General features: G+C 30.2%; 4 protein-coding genes across 4 annotated transcripts; all 4 read right to left on the reverse strand.

The window, feature by feature from the left end:
* Positions 1-483: 483 nt before the first annotated feature.
* KVR01_005994 (uncharacterized protein) lies at positions 484-1,449 on the reverse strand. Its single transcript, XM_044788391.1, has 2 exons — positions 866-1,449; positions 484-793 (listed from the first exon to the last, which is right to left on the reverse strand). Exons 1-2 carry the CDS (start codon positions 1,166-1,168, stop codon positions 545-547), a joined length of 552 nt encoding a protein of 183 aa, XP_044644797.1. The 5' UTR covers positions 1,169-1,449; the 3' UTR covers positions 484-544.
* A 553-nt stretch (positions 1,450-2,002) lies between these two features.
* KVR01_005738 (uncharacterized protein) lies at positions 2,003-4,030 on the reverse strand (the record flags this gene model as incomplete). The annotated part of the gene is made up of 5 exons (XM_044787111.1): positions 2,003-2,623; positions 2,682-3,128; positions 3,192-3,260; positions 3,332-3,572; positions 3,698-4,030. The coding sequence occupies 5 exons, from the start codon at positions 4,028-4,030 to the stop codon at positions 2,070-2,072; spliced, it is 1,644 nt and encodes a 547-aa protein (XP_044644541.1). The 3' UTR covers positions 2,003-2,069.
* An 872-nt stretch (positions 4,031-4,902) lies between these two features.
* On the reverse strand, positions 4,903-6,298 carry KVR01_005871 (uncharacterized protein; the record flags this gene model as incomplete). Its single annotated transcript, XM_044786651.1, has 2 exons — positions 4,903-6,124; positions 6,294-6,298. The coding sequence occupies 2 exons, from the start codon at positions 6,296-6,298 to the stop codon at positions 4,903-4,905; spliced, it is 1,227 nt and encodes a 408-aa protein (XP_044644674.1).
* Positions 6,299-18,531: 12,233 nt separating this feature from the next.
* Positions 18,532-21,010, reverse strand: KVR01_006206 (uncharacterized protein). The gene has a single exon (XM_044781345.1). The coding sequence runs from the start codon at positions 20,853-20,855 to the stop codon at positions 18,639-18,641; it is 2,217 nt and encodes a 738-aa protein (XP_044645009.1). The 5' UTR covers positions 20,856-21,010; the 3' UTR covers positions 18,532-18,638.
* Positions 21,011-21,043: the final 33 nt, after the last annotated feature.

Genomic DNA, 21,043 nt, shown 5'->3' on the forward strand with positions numbered 1-21,043 from the left:
TGTGGACTGTCTTACTCGACCCCATCCCCAGGTGGCGTGTTCGAACTGGGCCTGCTAGAGCCTCCACCTAGCATAGCCCGAGGCTGGTACGGTGATTGCATCACTCCCTGTTTCTTCCACGTCTCTCACATTGCTTGTACTTATTCGCCATTTATGTTTGTGCTATACGGTCTGAGGGTGAGCCTAGTAGGGAACGAGGCCTACAAGGACTCCTTCTCCACCGTCTCGGCATTTCCGTTCATGTTCGCTGAACCGCAGGATTTGTTCAAAGACGGCTCTGGTATCTATGGCTAGACGGTACATAGACGCAGCATTCCAATGATCACCAAGTCATTCCAAAAATTATTTTGTGTGATGCAGATCAAACTTCACCATTGATGTCTTGCGGGAATTCGTGGCGGGCAGACGGAATGAAGCTCGCGAATCAAGAAAGCTGATCACTGTTCTATACTTCTGTGCATTTGAGTCAACGGTACCGTCATACTTGTTGGATATCTCGAGCTTAGTGTCCTCTATAAAACGCCGAAGATGGGCGCCAAAGTGTCTATCCGATTCTTTGCTTCCTCCTAACCCAGACTTCGCTGTCTCCCGCCTCGGCGCCCTCCGATTCGACAGGGCGAAGCTCAGTCTCCCACACTTGCAGCCTGTAGTTGCCCCGGTCGCCTCTGCCGGTAATGAGATCAAAAGACCAACCGTGCTTGGGGCATGTGATGCCAGAACTCAACACAACGCCAAAGTCTTCAATGTCAAATGGTGTCCCGTCTGACAGCGGATATGACGAATGAGGACACTCCTGCATGCCTGGTTAGTCTAAAGACACATCGGCAGCACATTCGTTACATTTATCAATGTGGTGTTTGCTTGCCTGATTTATAGCATGAAATTTGCCCTTGTACTTGAAGACAAGCACTTGGTCCCGCAGGCTTCCCGGCTCGCACGGAGCGCCGGATTCGTCAAGCTTGACCTCGCTGGCAAGGGAACTGTCTTCCTTGGGGACATACAGGACTTTGCAGCCGGGTGTCGTTTCAGCACCGGCGCCACACGGGCGCGCATGGGCGATGTTGTCCTCGTCCTCGCCTGTGATGTTCGGAAATGAAGACGCTAGGCCAACCCGGAACCATGCGTCACCGCCCCTGGAACGGGAGAAAGGGTTGAAAAATAGAGTCATGGCTGTGAGACTACCACGGTCGTCTTATTGACAAGTGTTGTGAGACTGATGGACCAAAAGTGATGTGGGTATATCCAGGCGGATTGGTCCGGCCGAATTCAGGATGTTCAGATTTTGTTGTATCGGTGAATGAAGGCTGATTCGACCTCGGAACTGGTGGCTGTCCTGACTCACTATCCGTGTGGGTTACGACCATACAAATTAAGCAAATCCAGTGATGATATTACTGGCCATCGAAAGTCTCATGCGTCTACAGATGAACGTAGGATTGGTATTGTAATGACCTCGGGAGCGCTTTGCTTGGTGAGTCCTCGGCTCTGGCACCAGCTGAAGTGTCGAGGGTCCTAGCGTGGGAGGGTGGGTCCGAGGGTTAGGGTCTAAGGTTTTCGAAGGGGAGGAGGGATTCATCCATGGATATCATTGATGTCTTCCGAGTCTCACAGATGCCATTCTGTCGGTGTCTAATAAGGTGGATGCAGTATCCGATACACAATTCTTTAGCTTTTACGGTTTTTCTCTAGTTCCGTAGGCCTTGATGCCCCACCAGCATCCCATACCAATGTGACACGGTCAAAACCGACCGCCCCAGGAAACCTGGGACTTGAATCCTCACGAGTGCCCACACGTGCGAGTAACACTGGACGATAATGACACACATAAGATCATTTAGTAAGTTAGATGAACTTATTCTTTCAACGTTGGATCAGTTCAAAAATAATTATCATGTTTCAACTTATGTCTACCGCGGACACCAACATGCGTATTCTCAACATTTAGGACTCAGATTTATGCCTTTCAATGAAGTGTTCCCAACTCAGGGGCCCACCATATGTTCTCCGGGTTCCTGGCTCACATTTCAATTGGACTTTTGAACTCCCTCTCATGATTCATCCCATTCTCTTCATGTTTCCGCCCGCCACTTCATCCCATATGTGCGGCTGACTGCCGCCGCAGACATGCACAAGACGAGCACACCCCCACCCAGGGCGCAAAAGGATGGCATGGCCCCAATCCCTTTAATCATGTAGTGCACGAGAGGAACAGCACCCGCAGAAAGAGTGCTCCGCGCGAGGTTACTAATCGCCGTGGCGCTGGCGCCCTTCCCCGGGTATAAGTCGGTCATGAGGCAAGAGGTCAAGGCAAATATCATGTTTGCGAACACCGCGATGAAGAACTGTAGAACCAGGAGGACGGCGATCCAACGCCGGCGTGATGTTGTAAATGAGTCCAAGAGCGCCAGACCGTAAAGGACCACCGAGAGCGATAGCATCACGATGATCCAGAAGACGTGGCGGAGTCGTGCCTTTTCGATCGGAAAGTCACTGGGTATAGCCTTGAGCAATATATTGCTTTCATCTGGCATGCCGTGGGCTTGTCTGTACCTCGCTTCGGTGGAGCGGAAGTCCCTATTCATCAACCATCCGGGGATGACTGATCCGAGACAGGTACCGGATCCTGAATCACGGAGGCGTCAGTGTCCTGGCCCCCAAACTGTAGAGGTTGCTGAACTCACCATTCGCCAAGTATGCCAGGCCTATATCAAGCTCGCTGAGGCTAAACCTTTCTTCGAGAATCATCGTCGTGGTGCCATTCATCATACTCCACATCGAGCACGCGACTCCACCCAAAACCAGGCAAAACAGCGTATTCTTGTCGCGTAGCATGCATAGGGGCTCCAAGAAGTCCCGCAACTTGATCTTCTGCTTGGTCATGTGGTAAGGGCTTGCGGTGTCTGACTGCCCTCCCGCCCTAAAATCCCAAAGAGGCTTGTATCTGAAGCCCTTGACGCGCGCAGAGCCATTCCCGACCACAGATCTCAACGTCTCTGGCAGAACCACGATGATCATCACTAGGATCAGGCCGTTGAATATGGCGAGGGCAATGAATATGGAACGGAATCCAAATCTTTGGGCCAAAGCGCCGCCCATTACAGGACCCACGGCCATGCCAAACATGCGTACTGTAAAGTTCAGATAAGTCTTAGAACTCCACTGCAGCAGCTTCATTTTACCCTCTCACTTACACGCTTGATATATACTTAAAAAACCACCGATCTCGATAGGGGGTGCAATATCCTGGATGAAGCCGCTCCCTCCAAGATTGTCAGCCGGTCATTAATTCAGTCACTATTTCAGATCTGGCATTGACAAGTCGCATACGTACCAATGCTGATCACGGAGGCGCTGCCGAATGCCTGCAAGCCACGGAATACGAAGATAATTGGCAGGTTGGGGGAGCCGGAAAGAACTCCATTAGCAACGAGGCAGACGATGAAGGAGTAGATATAAGCTTGACGTCTCCCTAACTTATCCGAGAGGGTTCCCCATAGCAGGACCCCTATACCCTGCATGAGCGAATATGTAGTAATTGTAAGAGAGGTTAGTTGGTGTGATATGTCAAATTCCTGTCAACGAACGGTCAGTGTAAGATTCTGAGTAATAGTCCTGCTATTCGCTTGGGACAAATATCAAATAAAGAGCTGAAGACTGGCGTCGCCCAATCGACTACCTTCGTTATGCTCTTCAGCGCTGGAAAATAGGTGCTAGATGTCAGGCCTGACAAAGTCCCAGCCACACCAATCAGGGCAACCATGAGATACTTCGTGCGCTTTCGAAACACGTGGTATGGCACATCGGCAGCCGCTTCAACATGTGGTGTCGTCGCAAATATCGCCAGCTGGTCCTGATTGCCCGTGTCTGGATTTATTGTATGCCCGAGCTGGGGCCCATCCGGTGTTTCATTCGAATTACGTCTGCTATAGTCCGGAATAGTTCGTAATGAGTTCAGCGGCAAGGCCGTGGGTTCGCTCACGTCTTCCTGTGTCGTCTTTTCGGAGGCAGACTCCGCCAGATGACCGCCCATTCTTTCTGCTGATGATGAGCGGCAAAGATTAATATAAAAGCCCAGTAATAGCTGCAATCCTATGATTGCGTGCACATGTGTTGGGTGGGGGGGGGGGGGAATCGCCGCGCCTTCGCCAGTTGAAGGGATAAGGTTGAGAATCGTACCCGTGGACGGTTGGGCAGTGGTAATTTAGAGTACAGACTTGGTAGGCTGAATCGAAACCATCAAAAAATGTCAAATACATCCGTAAACACAAAATTCCCACCCGGGCCTCACGAAAATAATTATGTCAAAGTGTGTTCCAGGCCGGCCCGCACTATGAGTACTAGCCGGTTGTCGAACAGTGACGGGACCACGCCATTAGCCGCCACTTTAGAAGCCCACACGCGGCGTAGAATAGTCTTATTTCGGTCTATATTTGAGAATTGTAACCTTTCCAGATCTTGAATGACTTGTATCTAGGTATGCTTACTCAGGTAATGAATACCTCGTTCGCCATTTCCCTGCATACTAGTAATTACTCAACTGCCAATCGAAAGGACACACCTTGTGTTGTGACCCGGTCCTTGGTATTCAGGAAAGATGGTAAAAGTTTCGTGCTATTTTTCCAGCATAGAACTTTTATAGTCCATTCCATGGCCTATAGTCATGGTTGTTCAGCGTTCCAATGATCGTACCAATCGGGCTGTCTAGCTGATTTCATGACATATGAACCTTACAGAGAAGTAAAAATGAGCTAGCACTTAAGAGTGAGCGCCTTATTTGATGTTGTTTCTTTCTAGTTTTGTATTCTCAGTGCATGCTCTAATCAACTATGCTATCAGGTAGACTCTTGGTCGTTTTGACTCTGTGTGCCAACAGTCAGAACCAGTATAGCCACCAAGCTACTACTAGCCCACCACCTTAGCAACCCAGTCATACAGAGTCAGCCCAAGCTGGCTCTCTGCACCTATCTGGCAATGCTCTCCAGCACCAGTGTTGGACTGGAACAGATGGAACGTCGCCTCGACCCCAATCATCTCCGCCGCGGCGGGCGCCTGTTCTAGACCGGCAGTATCATGGTCGGCACCAGCCACGAATACAGGGACCGTCAGGTTCTGCGCGAACCCGCCGATGGTGTAGTTGCCCAGCTGATCAAACCAGTTGAAGTAAGACTTGGTGTTGAAAGCCCAGCGGCCCTGGTTCACAACCCACTTGAAGCTCGTGGGCGCCAGCCCGCTGTCATAGATAGCCTGCGTGTAAGCGTTGAAGGCACTCTCGTTGCGCGCGTCGTAAAGCTGGATCAGCTGCGCGGGGAACAGCTCCCGAAGGACCTGCTGCAGGTTGTACAGCCCGTCAACCAGGGTGACTCCCGCGAAGCGCCCCTGCAGGACCGCGGCGGCGCGCACCGCGAGGATGGCGCCGAAGGAGTGGCCGTGGAGGATCAGCTTGTCCGTGTCGACGTCGTCGCGCGTGTGCAGGTAGTCGACCACAGGCGACACCACTGCGTCCCAGTTCGGGATGAACCCGAGGCCTTGCTCGCGGCGCACGGTGGGCTGGCCTGGGCCCTCATAGGAGATGAAGTTGTAACCCCGGGAGGTGGCCTGGCGGCCGATTCCGTGGTATAGGTCCTCCTGGCTGCCGTCGTAACCGCTTACGGCGACGATGGTTGGGCGTTTGGCCGAGTCAACACAGGCGCGCTTGGCTTTCTTTGACGGGGAGCAATACGTGTCGGCCGGGTAGAAGTAGGCCGGGATGGTGAAGCCCGGGCCTTGGATGGTGAGCTTCTCGCCGGGGAACGGGAGCAGCTCGATGGCCTTGGCGAAGTTGCTCAACTGGCTGTCCCATGCGCTGAGGAGCCGTGGATCGGTAGTGTTACCAATGAGGAAGAATGGTGACGTCCGATAATATGACGATGCGTGAAAATACGACTCTAGCTGGCCGATCGGAGAGGTGGTGCTGTCGCCTTGGGCCTCGATCTGCCCTGCGAGGTAGTTGAACTGGGAGTACCAGCTCTCGAAATCCCCGGGTGTGATCTGAGAGGCAGCACGGAGTACTTCACCCGTGTTGGAGCCGAGGTTGTTTGACAGCGCCAGGACGACCGACAGGATATATGAAAACTCGGAGTCAGTGCTCAAGGGCAGCGTGGTCACATTCGTTCCATTGTTTTGGGCAGCCTGATCAGGGAGATTAGTGGTCAACAAGGGCCTAGGCGACGTTGATATTGGTTGGGGCTGGAAAAGAGACGACTGCACGCACGGCAAGAAAGACCTGACCGGTCAGGGCGAGGACGTGAGCCAGCTTCATGTTGGCTACTGGTAGTGCTTATTCTCGTATGGACCAATGTCTGTGGTGTCGAGATCCGGAGGGCTCGCCGCTGTTGAAGCTGGACCAAGTGCTAGTGTTGGAAGGAGGCGAACACCTGATGTTTTGTGGGAAGCCACTCCCGCAAGAGCGGTAAAACACAGGCTCTTTATAGCTGTTTGCTCTTGGAATCATTGACGAGAAGGAAGATACTAGTGGGGAGTGACTATATGCCGCATCCAAAAATTTTGTAGTTGGACGTGGTATTGGATCCTTCGCGCCATATCGCTGTCATGCCTGGCAAGCCTATCGTGTAAGCGACTGGTGGTGTCCGATTCCTTCCTGCAGGAGGACATACGCGTAGGACTAGCCTATATTGGACTGCCATCACTTTCCGGTGACCTTAGTAGTTCCCATTACCGCTGTATAGGGAATTCCGCTCCCTGGGCCTGGGAAGTATTCGTCATCGACAACATCTGGAGGTTTGAGTGCATACCATGGTATGGAGCAAAGATGTGGGGATGTTCTAGAAGCCATGGAGGATTGCTAAGAGCTTAAACCTCGCAATCGGGATCGTTCCCCCACACCTGGGAGGCAGTGACTCGTGAGTGAACTGCCTGCCCCTCTTGCTGTGCGGGTGGGCTAGTCTATAGCCTCGATGGTACCTTGTTATAAGCTCCAATTGGCCTCTTTCAGGGCAGTGGACATGGACAGGCCGGCAAGAACAGCCTGTTTGGGGATAGGACGCTGGGAGCTCGACCATCACAGCACCTACATAGATGGTCCCGGACCTCTGGTTGATAGACCTGCCCCAGTCTCGCTTAACGTTGGAAGCCCGCGACTCCAGACCGTGAATCCTGCTCGACTCATCGAGATTTGATTTTCAACTTAATATGGCTCGGTTCCACCATTATTCCCACCTGCTGGACTCTGCACATAGCAGTGTTGATCTCCACCAAGTCCAGTAATCAGCTCGGGCTCGCGATCGCCTCCATCTGAGTTGCAGTCGCTGGGGTTGCTTTCCGTCACTTGGCACGCCGTTCCACGTGTTAGTGCCAGGGACAAACCTTGGAAATGGCAGGAACCCACCTTTGCAGAAGGACAAGCTTTTTGGGTCCCCACAACCCTGATTCATTTCAACGTCACCGTCAGTCTCTCCCCTCCCTCTCCTACCTAATGCTATATTATACCAACCAGTCTTACCTAATAGTCGTACTTATCTCAGGCCTTGGCGCACAGGTGACCCGTCACCCACACCCCTACCGTCACCCCTAATCACCCTATAGGGGTAGGGGGGGGGGAGGGGAGTAGGGTTAGTAGGTTAGGGTTAAAGCTATTAAGATTATACCTAAAAAGGTAAAGGTAATAAGAAAATAAATAATTATTTAATAGAATCTATTATTAAAGAATATAAATATCTACCTTCTTTTTATAATTTTTTTAAAATTTTTATTTTTTATTTTTTTTTATTATTTTTAAAGATTATTTATATTATTAATTTAAAGTTATTAAAAATTAAATTTTATTAAATTATATTAATTAATATTAAATTAATTAAATAATTAAAGAATTAAAGTTAATTATTATTAATTATAAATTATAAATTTTAAAATATTTTTAAAAGATTATTAAAAAGTTTAATATTAAATAATAATTTAAAAGATATTATAATTAAAAGTAGAAATATTATTAGGTAGAAATTCTAAATAAAAATTAAAAAAGGTTAAGTTTAATTAATTAAATAATATTAATAATTTAATTAATAATTAAAGTTTTATATTTTTATTTTATTTAAAAATATTAAACTTTAATTTAATAATTTTTAAATATAAATAGTAATTTAATTATTTTTATTATAATATTAAATTTTTAATAAGTTTTAAAAGTTTTAAATATTAAAATAAAATTTAATTTTTAAACTTTTAAAAGTAAATATTTAATATATTTATTATAATTTATTTATAAATTATAAATATTTTTTTATAAAATTATAAATAAAAATAAATAATTTTTATTTAAAAGTAATAAAATAAATTTAAGTTTAATTTATTAAATATTATTAATTTAAAGAGTTATAAGTTTATATTAAAAGTTAAAAGAATAAAATTTTATTAATAAAAAGTATAAAAGGTTTTTTATATTATTTATTTATTATAAAGAAGATAAAGAATTAAATTTTTAATAAAATTTTTATTTTATTTAAAGTTAAATATATTTATTAATATATAACTTATTTTAATAAGTTTATTAATTAAAAATTAAAAAATAGTTAATATTAAGTAATATAAACTTTATTAAAAGAAATACTTTATTTATTATTATTTTATTTTAAAAATTATTATATATTTTAAAATTAATTAATATTAATTAGTATTAATTTTTTATTTATTATTATTTTAAAAGTTATTATTTATTTTAAAATTTAATTTAATATTAATTAATATTAATTTTTATATTTTAATTATTTATTAAAACTATTTAATTTAATATTTTTAATATTAATTATTTTTAACTTTTATTAAAATAAATAAAGCTTAAAGTTAATTTAAAATAATAATAATAAAGTTTTTAACTCTTTTATTAAATTAAAATAGTTAAATTTTAAAATTATTTTATTATTTAAATTAAAATATATTAATAATTAATTAATTTTATTATAAACTTTATAATATTTAAAAGTATAATATTTTATAAATTATAATTAATAATTTTAATTAATTATTATATTTAATTTAAAATAATAACTTTAAAAAACTTTAAAATTAATTAATTTAAATATAATAATTAATATAATAATATTAAAGTATTTTATTTATTATTTTATTAAAATTTATATAAATAATATTAATATTAAATATTATAAATATAAGTTTTAAATTTAAATTATTTATATAATTTTTTTAATAATTTATTTTATAATATAATAATTTATTATATATATATATATTAATATAAAAATAATTATATTTATATTAAAAGAATAATTAATAATATTAAAATATTAATTATAAATAATAAAGGTATTAAAAGTTATATTAAAATAAATTAAAAATATTATAAATAATATATTATAAAGATAATTTAAAAATATTATAATTAAAATTTAATATAATAAAATATTATAAGTTTTATAAAAGGATTATTAATATTTAAAAGGAATATAAAGAGTAAATAATTAAAAAGATTATTTAATTAAGTTTTTATTTATTTTATTAATAAATTAAATAATAAATTATAATATTATATTATTTATATATTTTATATAATTTAATATAATAATATTATTAAAGTAATAATAAATAGAGTATTTAATAATTATTATAAAATATTTAATTCTATAAAATAATTTTTTATTAATTATAAAATAGTTTTAATTATTATTTTAAAGTTTTATTTATATAGTTTTTTTAATAATTAATTATTATTTTTAAAATATAAATATTTTATATAAATTTTAAGTTTTTATTAAATTAATAATATATTAAAATATATATAATTTAATTAAAATAAAAATAATATAATTAATTTAATATTTAAAAAATATTCAATTAATAAATAGTTAAAATTTTAATAATTAATTTTAAAAACTTTAAATAATATTATATTATATTAATCTTTATTTTATATTATATATTTATTAAAATAAATTTTTTAAAGTATTTAAAAATTAAATATATTTTAATTTAAAATAAAAAATAATAAATATATTAATTTATAAATTAATTATTATAATACTTTTAATAATTAATTTATTAATTTTAATAGTATAATTTTAAACTTAATTAAAAGTTAATTAATTTATTTTTTTTTATTTTTAATTAATATTAATTAATATTAACTATATTATAACTTTTTTAATTTTTAATTAATATTAATTAATATTAATCTTTATTTCCTTAATTAATATTAATTAATATTAATTTTTATTTTTATTTTATAAATTATTATTATTATTATTAATATTTAATAAATATTATTATAATATATAAAATAAAATAAAGTATTTTTAAAGGTATATTTTTATTAATAAAATTAATATAAAAGATAATAGTATTTATAATAAGTTATAAAGTTTTTTTAATTTATATTTAATAAAATTATAAAAGATTTCTTTAAATATAATAAAATTAATTTATTATTTATTATATTTATAGTAATTTTATTTTTATTAATATAGTTAAATAATATTTTAATAAAATTAATAAATACTTTTAATAATATTTTTATTTATAAGTTTATTATAATTTTATTAATAATATTAATTATAACTTTATATTATAAAAATAGTTATAATTATTAAATAATTAATAATAAAATAAAAATTATTATAAAATAAAAAAGATTTTATAAATAAATATTAAAGTATAATAAAGTTAATTAATATAATAATAGTTAATATTAATAAATATTAATTTAAAATAAATAAATTTATATTATTTAATATTAATTATTTTTAATTTAAAATTAATTAATTTAATTAATTAATAAAATATATAAAAGCTTTAATTTTAATTATATAATATAATAAGTTATTATTTATTTAAAAATATTAATTATTATTTTATTAAATTAAAAGAGTATTTTATATATTTAATTTATAAAATTTAATATTTATAATAATCTTTTAATTTTAATTTAAAATATATAAAATTTATTTATAAAATTATAATTAATAATTATTTATTTATTAATATTATTAAAATAGGTTATTAAATTAATCTTTTATTATTTATTTTTAAAAAATAAAATAAATAAATTTATTAATAATAATAATAATAGTTTAATTAAATTTATTTTTAATAATAAAAGTATAAGGTTTATAATTAAATTATTAAAGTTTATTATATTATTAATATAAAATAAATATAATTAATTAAAAATATATATTAAATAATAATTTAATTAAATATATTAATAATAGTAAAAAGAAATTAATAAAATAATAAAATTTTTCTTTAAATTTAACTTTTTAAAGTTTTTTAAAGTTTTTTTAATATATAGTAATTAATAAATATTAATATATTAAAAATCTTTATATTAGTTTTTATAATTATTTTAACTTTTATTAAAATATTTTATTACAATTAAATTAATAAGAAATAAAATTTTTAATTTTAATATTAATATTTATTATATTAATTATTAATTAAATTATAAATTATTATAAATTAAATAATTTATTTTAAAAATATAAATTTATTTATAAATTTTAATATAAATAATAAAATTAATAAAAGATTAATTTTTTATAATTTATTTAAAATTATATTAAAGGTTTATAAATATAAATTTATATAAACTTTATTAAAAAAGTAAAATAATAATATTTATTATTTATTAATTAAATATATAATATTAAAAGATAAAAATATTTATAATTAAAATATTATTAAAAGTATATAAAAGTATATTAATATATATTAAAATATAAATATTATTTTATAACTTTTAATTATAATAATAATTTATTTTAATATATAAATCTTTAAAATAATATTTTTTATTATATTAAAATATATATTTTAAGTTATATTATATTAAAGTTTATAATTAATAAATTTATAAATAATTATTTTAAAATTTTATTATATTTTTAAAGTTTATTAGTTTTTAATTAATAATTATTATTTTATTATATAATATTAAAGTTTAAATTATTATAATAAAAAGGTAAAAGAAAGAGAGTAATAATTTAAATATTAGCTTTTTTAAATTCTAAATATAATTTTATAAATTTTTAAATATAATAGTTATAATTAAAAGAATATAATTATATAAATATTAGTTAATATTATTTTAAATAAATTTATTAATTTTAAAAATAAATAATTATTAGAATATTTAAAATAAATTAAAATATATTATATTTTAAGGCTTTTAATATTTAAATTTATATATATTAAGGTTATTATATAAAGTAATAATTTTAATTTATTATATTTATAATTATTTAAGTTTAATAATAATTTTTATAATTTTATTTTAATTAAGTATAAAATTATTTTTAATTATATTTTAACTTATTTTTATTAATATTTATATTTTAAAATTATATTATTATTATATTAAAAAGTATAAAATATTAATTATAATTAATATTTTTAATAATAATTATAAGTTTATTTTTTAATTTTTAATTAATATTAATTAATATTAATTATATTATAATTTTAATATTAATTAGTATTAATAATTCTATTTTATTTATAAATTTAAATTTTATTTTAAATTAAAGTTAATATTAATTAATATTAATTTAATTTATACTTTTATATTTATTAATATTAACTTTACTTTATATAAAGTTTAATTAATTAATATATATTTATTTTAAAATATTATTTATTATTATAAAAGGTATTTTTAAATATATTATTTATTTATATTAATATAATAATAATTAAAATTAATATTTTTACTATATTTAATAATTTAATTTTTAATATTAATATATTTTATTAAATATTATAGTAAGTATAGTTAGTTTTAATTTTTATTTTTATAATTTTAATATTTAAATATAAATATTATAAAGTTATAATAGTTTTAAATAATATTTAAATTATTTTATTTATTTAAGGTAAATTAAGTTTATTATTTGTAATTTTAATTATTAATAATATAATATATAACTTTTAAAATATTATATTTATTTTAAAAGGTTTAAGCTTTTAAATATTATATTTAAGTTTAATAGATTATATTTAAATACTTTATTTTCTTATAAGTTTTTAAATTATAAAGTCCTTTATATACTTTAAAGTTAATTATTTAATTATTTAATTTAAAATATATTTATTTTTAATATATTTAAAACTTTATTTAAAAATTTATATATATTTAATTATTTTTATAGTTTTTATTAATTTATTTTAAAATTAAAATAAAAACTTACTTAAAGATTAAATAAAGATTTTAAATATAGTATTTAGTTTTAAAATAGTTTTTTTAATCTACTTTAAATATTATAAAATAAACTTTTAAAGTAATTAATATAAAATAAAATATATATTATTTATAATAATATTTATAATAATATCAATATTTAAAAATAAATAAGTATTTTTATTTTTAAAATAAGTTTAATATAATATTTAAGTTTAAATAATAATCTTTATTTTTAGTTTAATTAAATAATAATAATATAAAAATAGTAATAATTTAAGAAAAGTAGTAATAATAAGTTAAAGGTTAATATTATAATATTTTTAATTATTTTTATATAAATATTAACTTATTAATTAGTTAATAAGTTTATTTTAAAATATTTTTAAATATATTTAAATAATAATAAAAATAAAGAGAATTAAAATTTAAGTTTTATTATTTTAATATTCTTTAATATTAATTAAAGAAATTAGTTTTTATTTATTTATACTTTTTAATACTAATTAAAAAATTAATCTTTAATTTATTTATACTCTTTAATATTAATTAATAAAATTAATTTAATAAATATTTATTTATACTTTTAATATTAATTATATAGGTTTTTAATCTTAATTACTTTATTTATATTATAAAATATAAAAACTCTTTTATATATTTTTTTACTTTTATTAATAAACTATTTTAAATAAATAAATTTATATAATATAAATTTTATTAATTAAATAAATATTTATTTAATTTTAAATTAAATAAAATTCTTATTTTAACTTTTATTATATTACCCTTAATTAACTTTTATTAATTAATTATTTATTATATTTTAAATATATTTTAAATATAGGTTTATCTTTATTTAATTAATAAATAAATAAACTAATTATAATATAATATAATAATTCTTAATATACTCTTTTATTTTTTATTTTTAAAGTTTTATATTATAATAATCTTCTTTTATATTAATAAAATAAAAGCTATATATTATAAGTTTTAAAATAAATTATAAATAATATAATACTTTTAAATAAAATAATATAAATATATTATTTATTAATAAATATATTTTATATTATTTATATTATATTTTATAATAATAAATAATATTATAATTAATTTAAAATTATATTAAATCTATATACTTTAAAAGTTAATCCTTTTTTTAAAATAATTATACTTTTATAAATAATTAAACTATTTAATCTTTAAATAATTTATTAATTTATAATTATAGAGTAAAAGTTTAAAATTAATAATATTTAATTTTTAAAAATAAAAGTTTTAATAAATATTTAAAATTAAATATAATAAGTATTTAATTTAAATATAAAATACTCTATTAATAAATATTAAAAGGTATATATTTTTAAATAAATTAAATAAATAATAAATTATATTATTTTAAGCTTTAATTTATATAAAAGGATTTATAATTAATATTTTTATATTATTTATATTTAAATATAATATAAAAATTAAAGTTTTTATTTATATTATTTAATTAATTTATAAATTATAAAAGTAATAGAAAAATAAAAGCTATTATTAGTAAATTTTATTAATAATAGAAAGTTTTATTATTTATAATTAAGGTAATTATTTTATATAAGCTTAAAAGTAAAAGTAGGTTAAAGGAGGTATTAAAATAGGTAAATTTAAATACTATATTTAAAGTTATTTTATTATTTTTAAGTATTATTATTTTAATTAAAGTTTAAGTTTAGTTTAAATTTATTAAATAAAAATATTAGTTTAATTATAATAATAATATAAATATATTTAACTTTAAAGTTTAATAATTTTTAAAATTATTAATATAAATATTATATTTTATTTTATTTTTTATAATATAATAAAGTAATATAATATTATTATTATTTAATTATATATAATATAGGTTATTTATAATATTAATTTAATACTTTATTTATATAATATTATTATTTAAAATATAAGAAATACTTTATAAAAGTATTTTTATTAATAAAAAATATTAATATTAATTAAATTATTAAATTTATTAAAAATAAATATATTTTAAATTAAATTTTAATATTATTTATATTATATAATAGTTATATTTAATAAAAGAAAGTTTTTAATAACTTATTTAAAGGTAATAATTAATTTTTATTAAATAATTATATATTTTTATTTAAATAATTAAAAGGGTTTTAAGTTAATAAACTTTTTTATATTAAGTTTTTAAAAAGTTTAAATTAAATTAATAATTAACTATAAACCTTTATTTTTATAATAAATTAAATTAAGATTAATTAGTTTAAAAGGTATAACATAATATTATATTATAATATAAAAATCTCTTTATTTATATTATTAATTAGTTAATTTTAACTTTTTTATAAATAGTAAATAAAGTAAAATATAAAGAAGTTTTAAACTTTATTAATTTTTATTATTAATATTAAATTAAAATTATTTATAATATTTTAAAAAGTTAATTATAATAATTTTTAATATATAGTTTAATAAGTATTATAAAATTATATATAATAAAGTTAATATTAAAGTTAGTTTAATTTTATATACTTTATATATTTTAATTACTTTAAATATAAATAATAAAAATATCTTTAAAACTTTAATTTATTAAATTAATTATTAAAATTATAATATTATATTTAATTATTATTTTCTATCTTTACTTTAAACTTTATATATAATTTTATAAACTTTAATTTATAATATATTAAAATATATATTATTAAATATATTAAAATAACTTTATTAAATAAACTTTACTATTAAGTTTAATTAAAGTTTATTTATTAAATTTAATAATAATAAAAGTAAATAATTATAAAAATTAATATATTTAATATTATTTACTTTTTAATAAATATTATTATAAAGTTACTCTTATAGTTTCAAAATATATTCTTTTAAGATTTAATCTTTTTTAAAAAAATTCCTTAAATACTCTATCTTTTAAAATTTACTCTTTACTTTTAAAAATAAGTTATATTTATTAAAAATTAAATAAATATATATTAACTTATTTAAAAGATTCAATTAATTATAATTAAAAGTAATATTTATTATAATTAAAAGTTTATATTATATTATCTTTTAACAAAATAAATTAATAAAAAAATAAAAAAATTATAAATAAAATAAAAATATTTAATTATATTAAAGTATAAAACTACTTTTTAATATATATTTTAAATTAAAATAAAAATATATATATAAATTTTATTTAATAATAAAAATTATTAAGATAATATAAAATTATTATAATAATAATTATAATTATTTATATTAATTAAAAAAATAAAAATTATATAAAATAATTATAAATTTAATAAAGATATTATTATTATTTTATTATTATAATTATTTTATTATTATTTTAATAAAAAATTATTATATAAAAGTTAATAATAATAATAATAATAATATAAATATATTATTATTATTAACTTTATAAAATTAAATTATATTTAAAATAGATTATATAATAATAACTTTTTTATTTTATTATTTTATAAAGGATTTTAAAAATTTAATAAATAAATAATTTAAAGATAAAAGTTTTAAAAAATATAAAAGGTTAGATTAATTTTAAAATAAAGGGAAAATTAATAATATATTTATTATATATATTTTTAATATAAAAGGTTAATTATTATATTAATAAATTAAATAAATTAAATAATAACTATATTTTAAAGTAAATAAATAAAAAAATATTCTTTATATAATAATTTAAAAAACTATAAAAGTAAAAGAAATTATAAAAGTAAAAGGTATTATAAGGTATTAATTATATATTTAATAAGCTTTTAATTTAAATTATTATTTAATAAGGTAAATTAATTATTTATAAACTTTTAAATTATTTAATTATTAATATAAATAATTATTTAATCTACTTTATTTAAAATAAAGAGTATTTTATTTATTTTATATTTAACTTTATTTCTTTAAGTTTATAAAAGTATTAAAAATTAATTAAATTAACTATTTTAAGTTATTATAATTAAGTTTTAATTAAATATTATAAAAAAGAGAACTCTTTCCTTTAAAAAGGTTAATTATAAACCCTATTTTTATTAATTTTACTATATATCTCTATAATAATAAAATATTATTTTTTATAATTTATTCATATAAATAAAGTTATTACTTTTATTTTACTTTATTTATTATTACTTTTTAAGTAATAAATTAAATAATTTTATTATTATTAAGTTTTATATTATAAATAAAAAGTTAAAGTTATATATATTTTAAATTATTATATTTATTAGATATATTTTAAATATTAATTTAATAATTAAATTATAGATAAATAGAGCTTAAAGATTTATTATAAATAATTAAAATAATATATTTAATTATTATTTTATAAAAAAGGAGAAATAATATATTTCTTTAAAAGTTACCTTTTTTAATACTTTTATAAAGTAATATAGCTTTTATTTTAATTATTTAAAGTAATATTATTTTAATATTTAAAATATAAAAGCTAAGCTTCTCTTTAATATTAAATATATTAAAATTATTTAAGTAAAGTTAATTATAAATAAATAATTATTATAAGTTTAAATTAAAAGTAAATATAAAGTTTAAATATTTAATTATAATAAAAAATAAAAAATAATAATCTAAAAGTAGATTAATTATAATATTTATTATATAGTTTAATTATTATTTTTTATTTTTAAATAAATAAATATTTTTTTTTTTTATATTTTTAATTTAATTTAGTAATAGTTTACTATTAATTAAAGGGAGAAGGGTAAAAAAATTTTCTTCTACTCTATAGGTAGAAGGGGGTTGAAGAAAGGGGCTACCATAAAAAGGGCTTACCTCAGTGTGTGCCCAGAAATGTAATCTGTGCGAAGCTGAATCGGTTGCTCTGCCCTTTCTCAACGCGAGTATCGCAGTCACGTACCACCAAACAAATCAAGGTAACGCCAGGTAATACCTAGGTACGCGCTCTCCCTTGATCCTTGTCGTACAGCGACTTCTGAGGCGTCAGTGATAGCCCCCGGCCCCCGCCCCCCGCCCCCCGGCCCAGATCTGGACAATTGGCAGTCAGTACACAAATACAAAGTCAATACCAGCTTTCTCCGCGAAATGGCTCAGACCTCAAGGTAACTCAAATGTAGTGTTAGTACGTGCTGATGGGGGGGGGGGATAACCTCCAAAGGTATATCCTCTTGTAGGATGACCTCACGTGCTTCCATAGAATAGACTTCTACGAGGTACTCCGCTACTATGTAATAATATCATGTAGAGGATTCCAATTCCTAGTCCTAACCAACCAGGCATCGGGACTTACCCAGGTACTGACACCGTGGCTCATTAATGATGGTTCCCTCGTCTCTGCCATTCAAGTTGTCAACTTCTGCGGACCTTCAATGTTGCTGGATCGATCTGCCTTAGACAGTCCAAGTCCAGCCCTCCCTGAAAGAAACACCACGGCTCACCTCACCCCTCTAATCATCAACTCGTCCACAGCTATTGCCCCTTCGCTAACGACAAACCCAACGCCACCACTCTGGTATGCGTCGCCCTCATCATCCGCCCTGATCACCCGCAGACTATCGTCGCCAGACCCCGAAGGACAAACCTGGCCCACCAGGCTACGCCCATCGTGCTCAACGCCCACGTCGTACGGGACGTCGACCTCCCACGGCACCAGCATCCGGGCCAACACCGTCCTCTTCCCATCCCGGTCCTTGACCAGAGCCACCCCATTCCCCGAGTCCTCGCCCCGCAAGAAAACAAGCCCATACCACCTCCGTAATCCCTGCACGCCGAAGATGACACCGCACGGACCGCCAGCCAGGACGCGGAAGCCGCGAGCCACGGCACGACACCGGGCCCACTCGCGCGTCCCGACGCTCAGGAGGCCCTCGCCGCGGTCCTGCGCCAGCCGAAACGTCGGCCCCGTGCCGACGTGGAAGTTGTCCACGGACCGGACGAACATGCGCCGGAAGTACGCCAGGGGCTCCTCCGTCTGCCGCGGAAGCCTGAGGGCCAGCTGCGGGGGGCCGTCCCAGGAGAGGCGGTCGAGCCAGACCCTGCCGGCGGCGGCTGCGCTGGGCGCCATGGCCACGCCCGCGGCGAAGATGGGCCGGGTGCCGTCGAGGTGGCCCGAGGTCGGGATCTCGTACTCGAGGGCTGCTGTGGAGTATGTCGTGTTGGGGTTGGTCGCGCAGAGATCGACGGGGGGGCCTTGGAAAGTGAGCACGGTGTTATCGTGGTCGTAGGCTTTGATGATGATCTGGCAGGAGACAGGAAACTCGCACTCCCCGACGTCGACGTGGAGGGTGGCCCTGACGGTCTGCCCCGGGTACAACAGGGGCGTCGACATGAGGTGGTATGCCTCGCCGGACGTGGGTAGGTAGAGCGGATGGAAGGTGTCCGTCATGATGGCGATGGGTTCACTTGTCGGGGTCAGGCCTGTTAGATTTATGGCGAGGCCGGCTCTACCAAGACGGTCGAGGCCCTGGGCCACTGTGGCGGCCTTGGGAGGGTGGACGGTGAAGCCCTGGACGCTGCCTGGGAGTGTGAAATGGTATTTTGCTCCGTCCTTCGGGAGATTTAGGGGCTCGAGACCCGCAAGCGTTCGCCCAAGGTCCGTGATATCGTAGGCGAGCCGGGCTGCATTGTTGATCGAGTACCCTCCGTTGGCGCTCGAGATCAAAGCTCGGTCGGCAACGGGGCCTCGCCAGTCTGGCCCGCCCTCAAGGCATTGCAGACCGTGCATGATGGCAATGAGACACGCCACATTCCCCGAGTTGCAGTCTGTGTCCCACCCGCACGTGTTGACAATATGCATAGCCTCGTGGAAGTCGTCACCCGCGTAGAGCAGGGTCATGATCATAATGGCATGGTTTGGGACAACGTGGGTGATGCCGCCAAAATGGTCGTAGCCGTATTTGTCGTCAATGCGTTGTCTTGTTGCCTCCCATTTCTTGTCGAGTGACACCCATTTGCGCACCTCTCGGATCATCGTTTCGATAAGGGAGCCTCCTCTTTCTTTGCGGATAATCCTCAGCCCTGTCTCAATCAGATGGTCCACATCCTTCGAAATGAATGCCTCAGCTTCCATAGAGGCCCACATCATGGCAGCGAGGACGCTGTCGCCATCATGGCTAACCGAGCCAGCTGCCTTGGCAAATGTTGCCGCGAGGTCAGGCCGTCCCGGACAGAGCATGGCCCATCCGTCAATGAAGATCTGGGCACCGACCTGCTCAGCCACTGTCTTGCCGTTCGTCCTTATGCTGCCGCTACCGGGTGCCTTGATGTCCTTCTTGAGGTTGAGGAACGCGGTGTGCTCGGTGGATATGCCTCTGCCTCCCCACCAAAAGACGGTCTCCCTCTCAATGACATTGTTAAGCCAGGTATCGCCAATCTGCTCAGACGTGATGTCACTGGTGATGCCGTGCTCCACGAGGGCATGGATGAAGGTGAAAGTGCCAGAAACGTCATCGTCAGTGACGACGGGTGGCCGCTGGCCGAAGCCTGGGAAGCGCGTGTGGACGTAGTGACGGACTCTGCCGAGCTCGGCGACGATGGCAGCGTGAGACCAACCCTCAAACGGCCGGCCGAGGTAGACGCCGATCAGCTTCCCGAGCACGCCGGCATACACTCTCGTCAGGTAGTCGGGAGGTATTTTGGTGTAGGTTAGCATGTTGAGCTTATCATGAAGAGCAGAAAGTCGATTTAGCAGACAATGCCAGTCTCAAACACATAGTAGCAAATCGGGTGTTGCGCGGACACCAATATTTACCCCGCACTCAGCTGATTTCATCCTTGTGTCAATCATCTTCGTGTTTTGGCCTGTCGTGATGTCTGATTGTCCTAAAAGAGGTTGTGCCA

The sequence above is a fragment of the Diaporthe batatas genome, assembly GCF_019321695.1.
Source record: "Diaporthe batatas strain CRI 302-4 chromosome Unknown Contig00006, whole genome shotgun sequence".
In the NCBI taxonomy this organism is placed as follows: Eukaryota; Fungi; Ascomycota; class Sordariomycetes; order Diaporthales; family Diaporthaceae; genus Diaporthe; species Diaporthe batatas.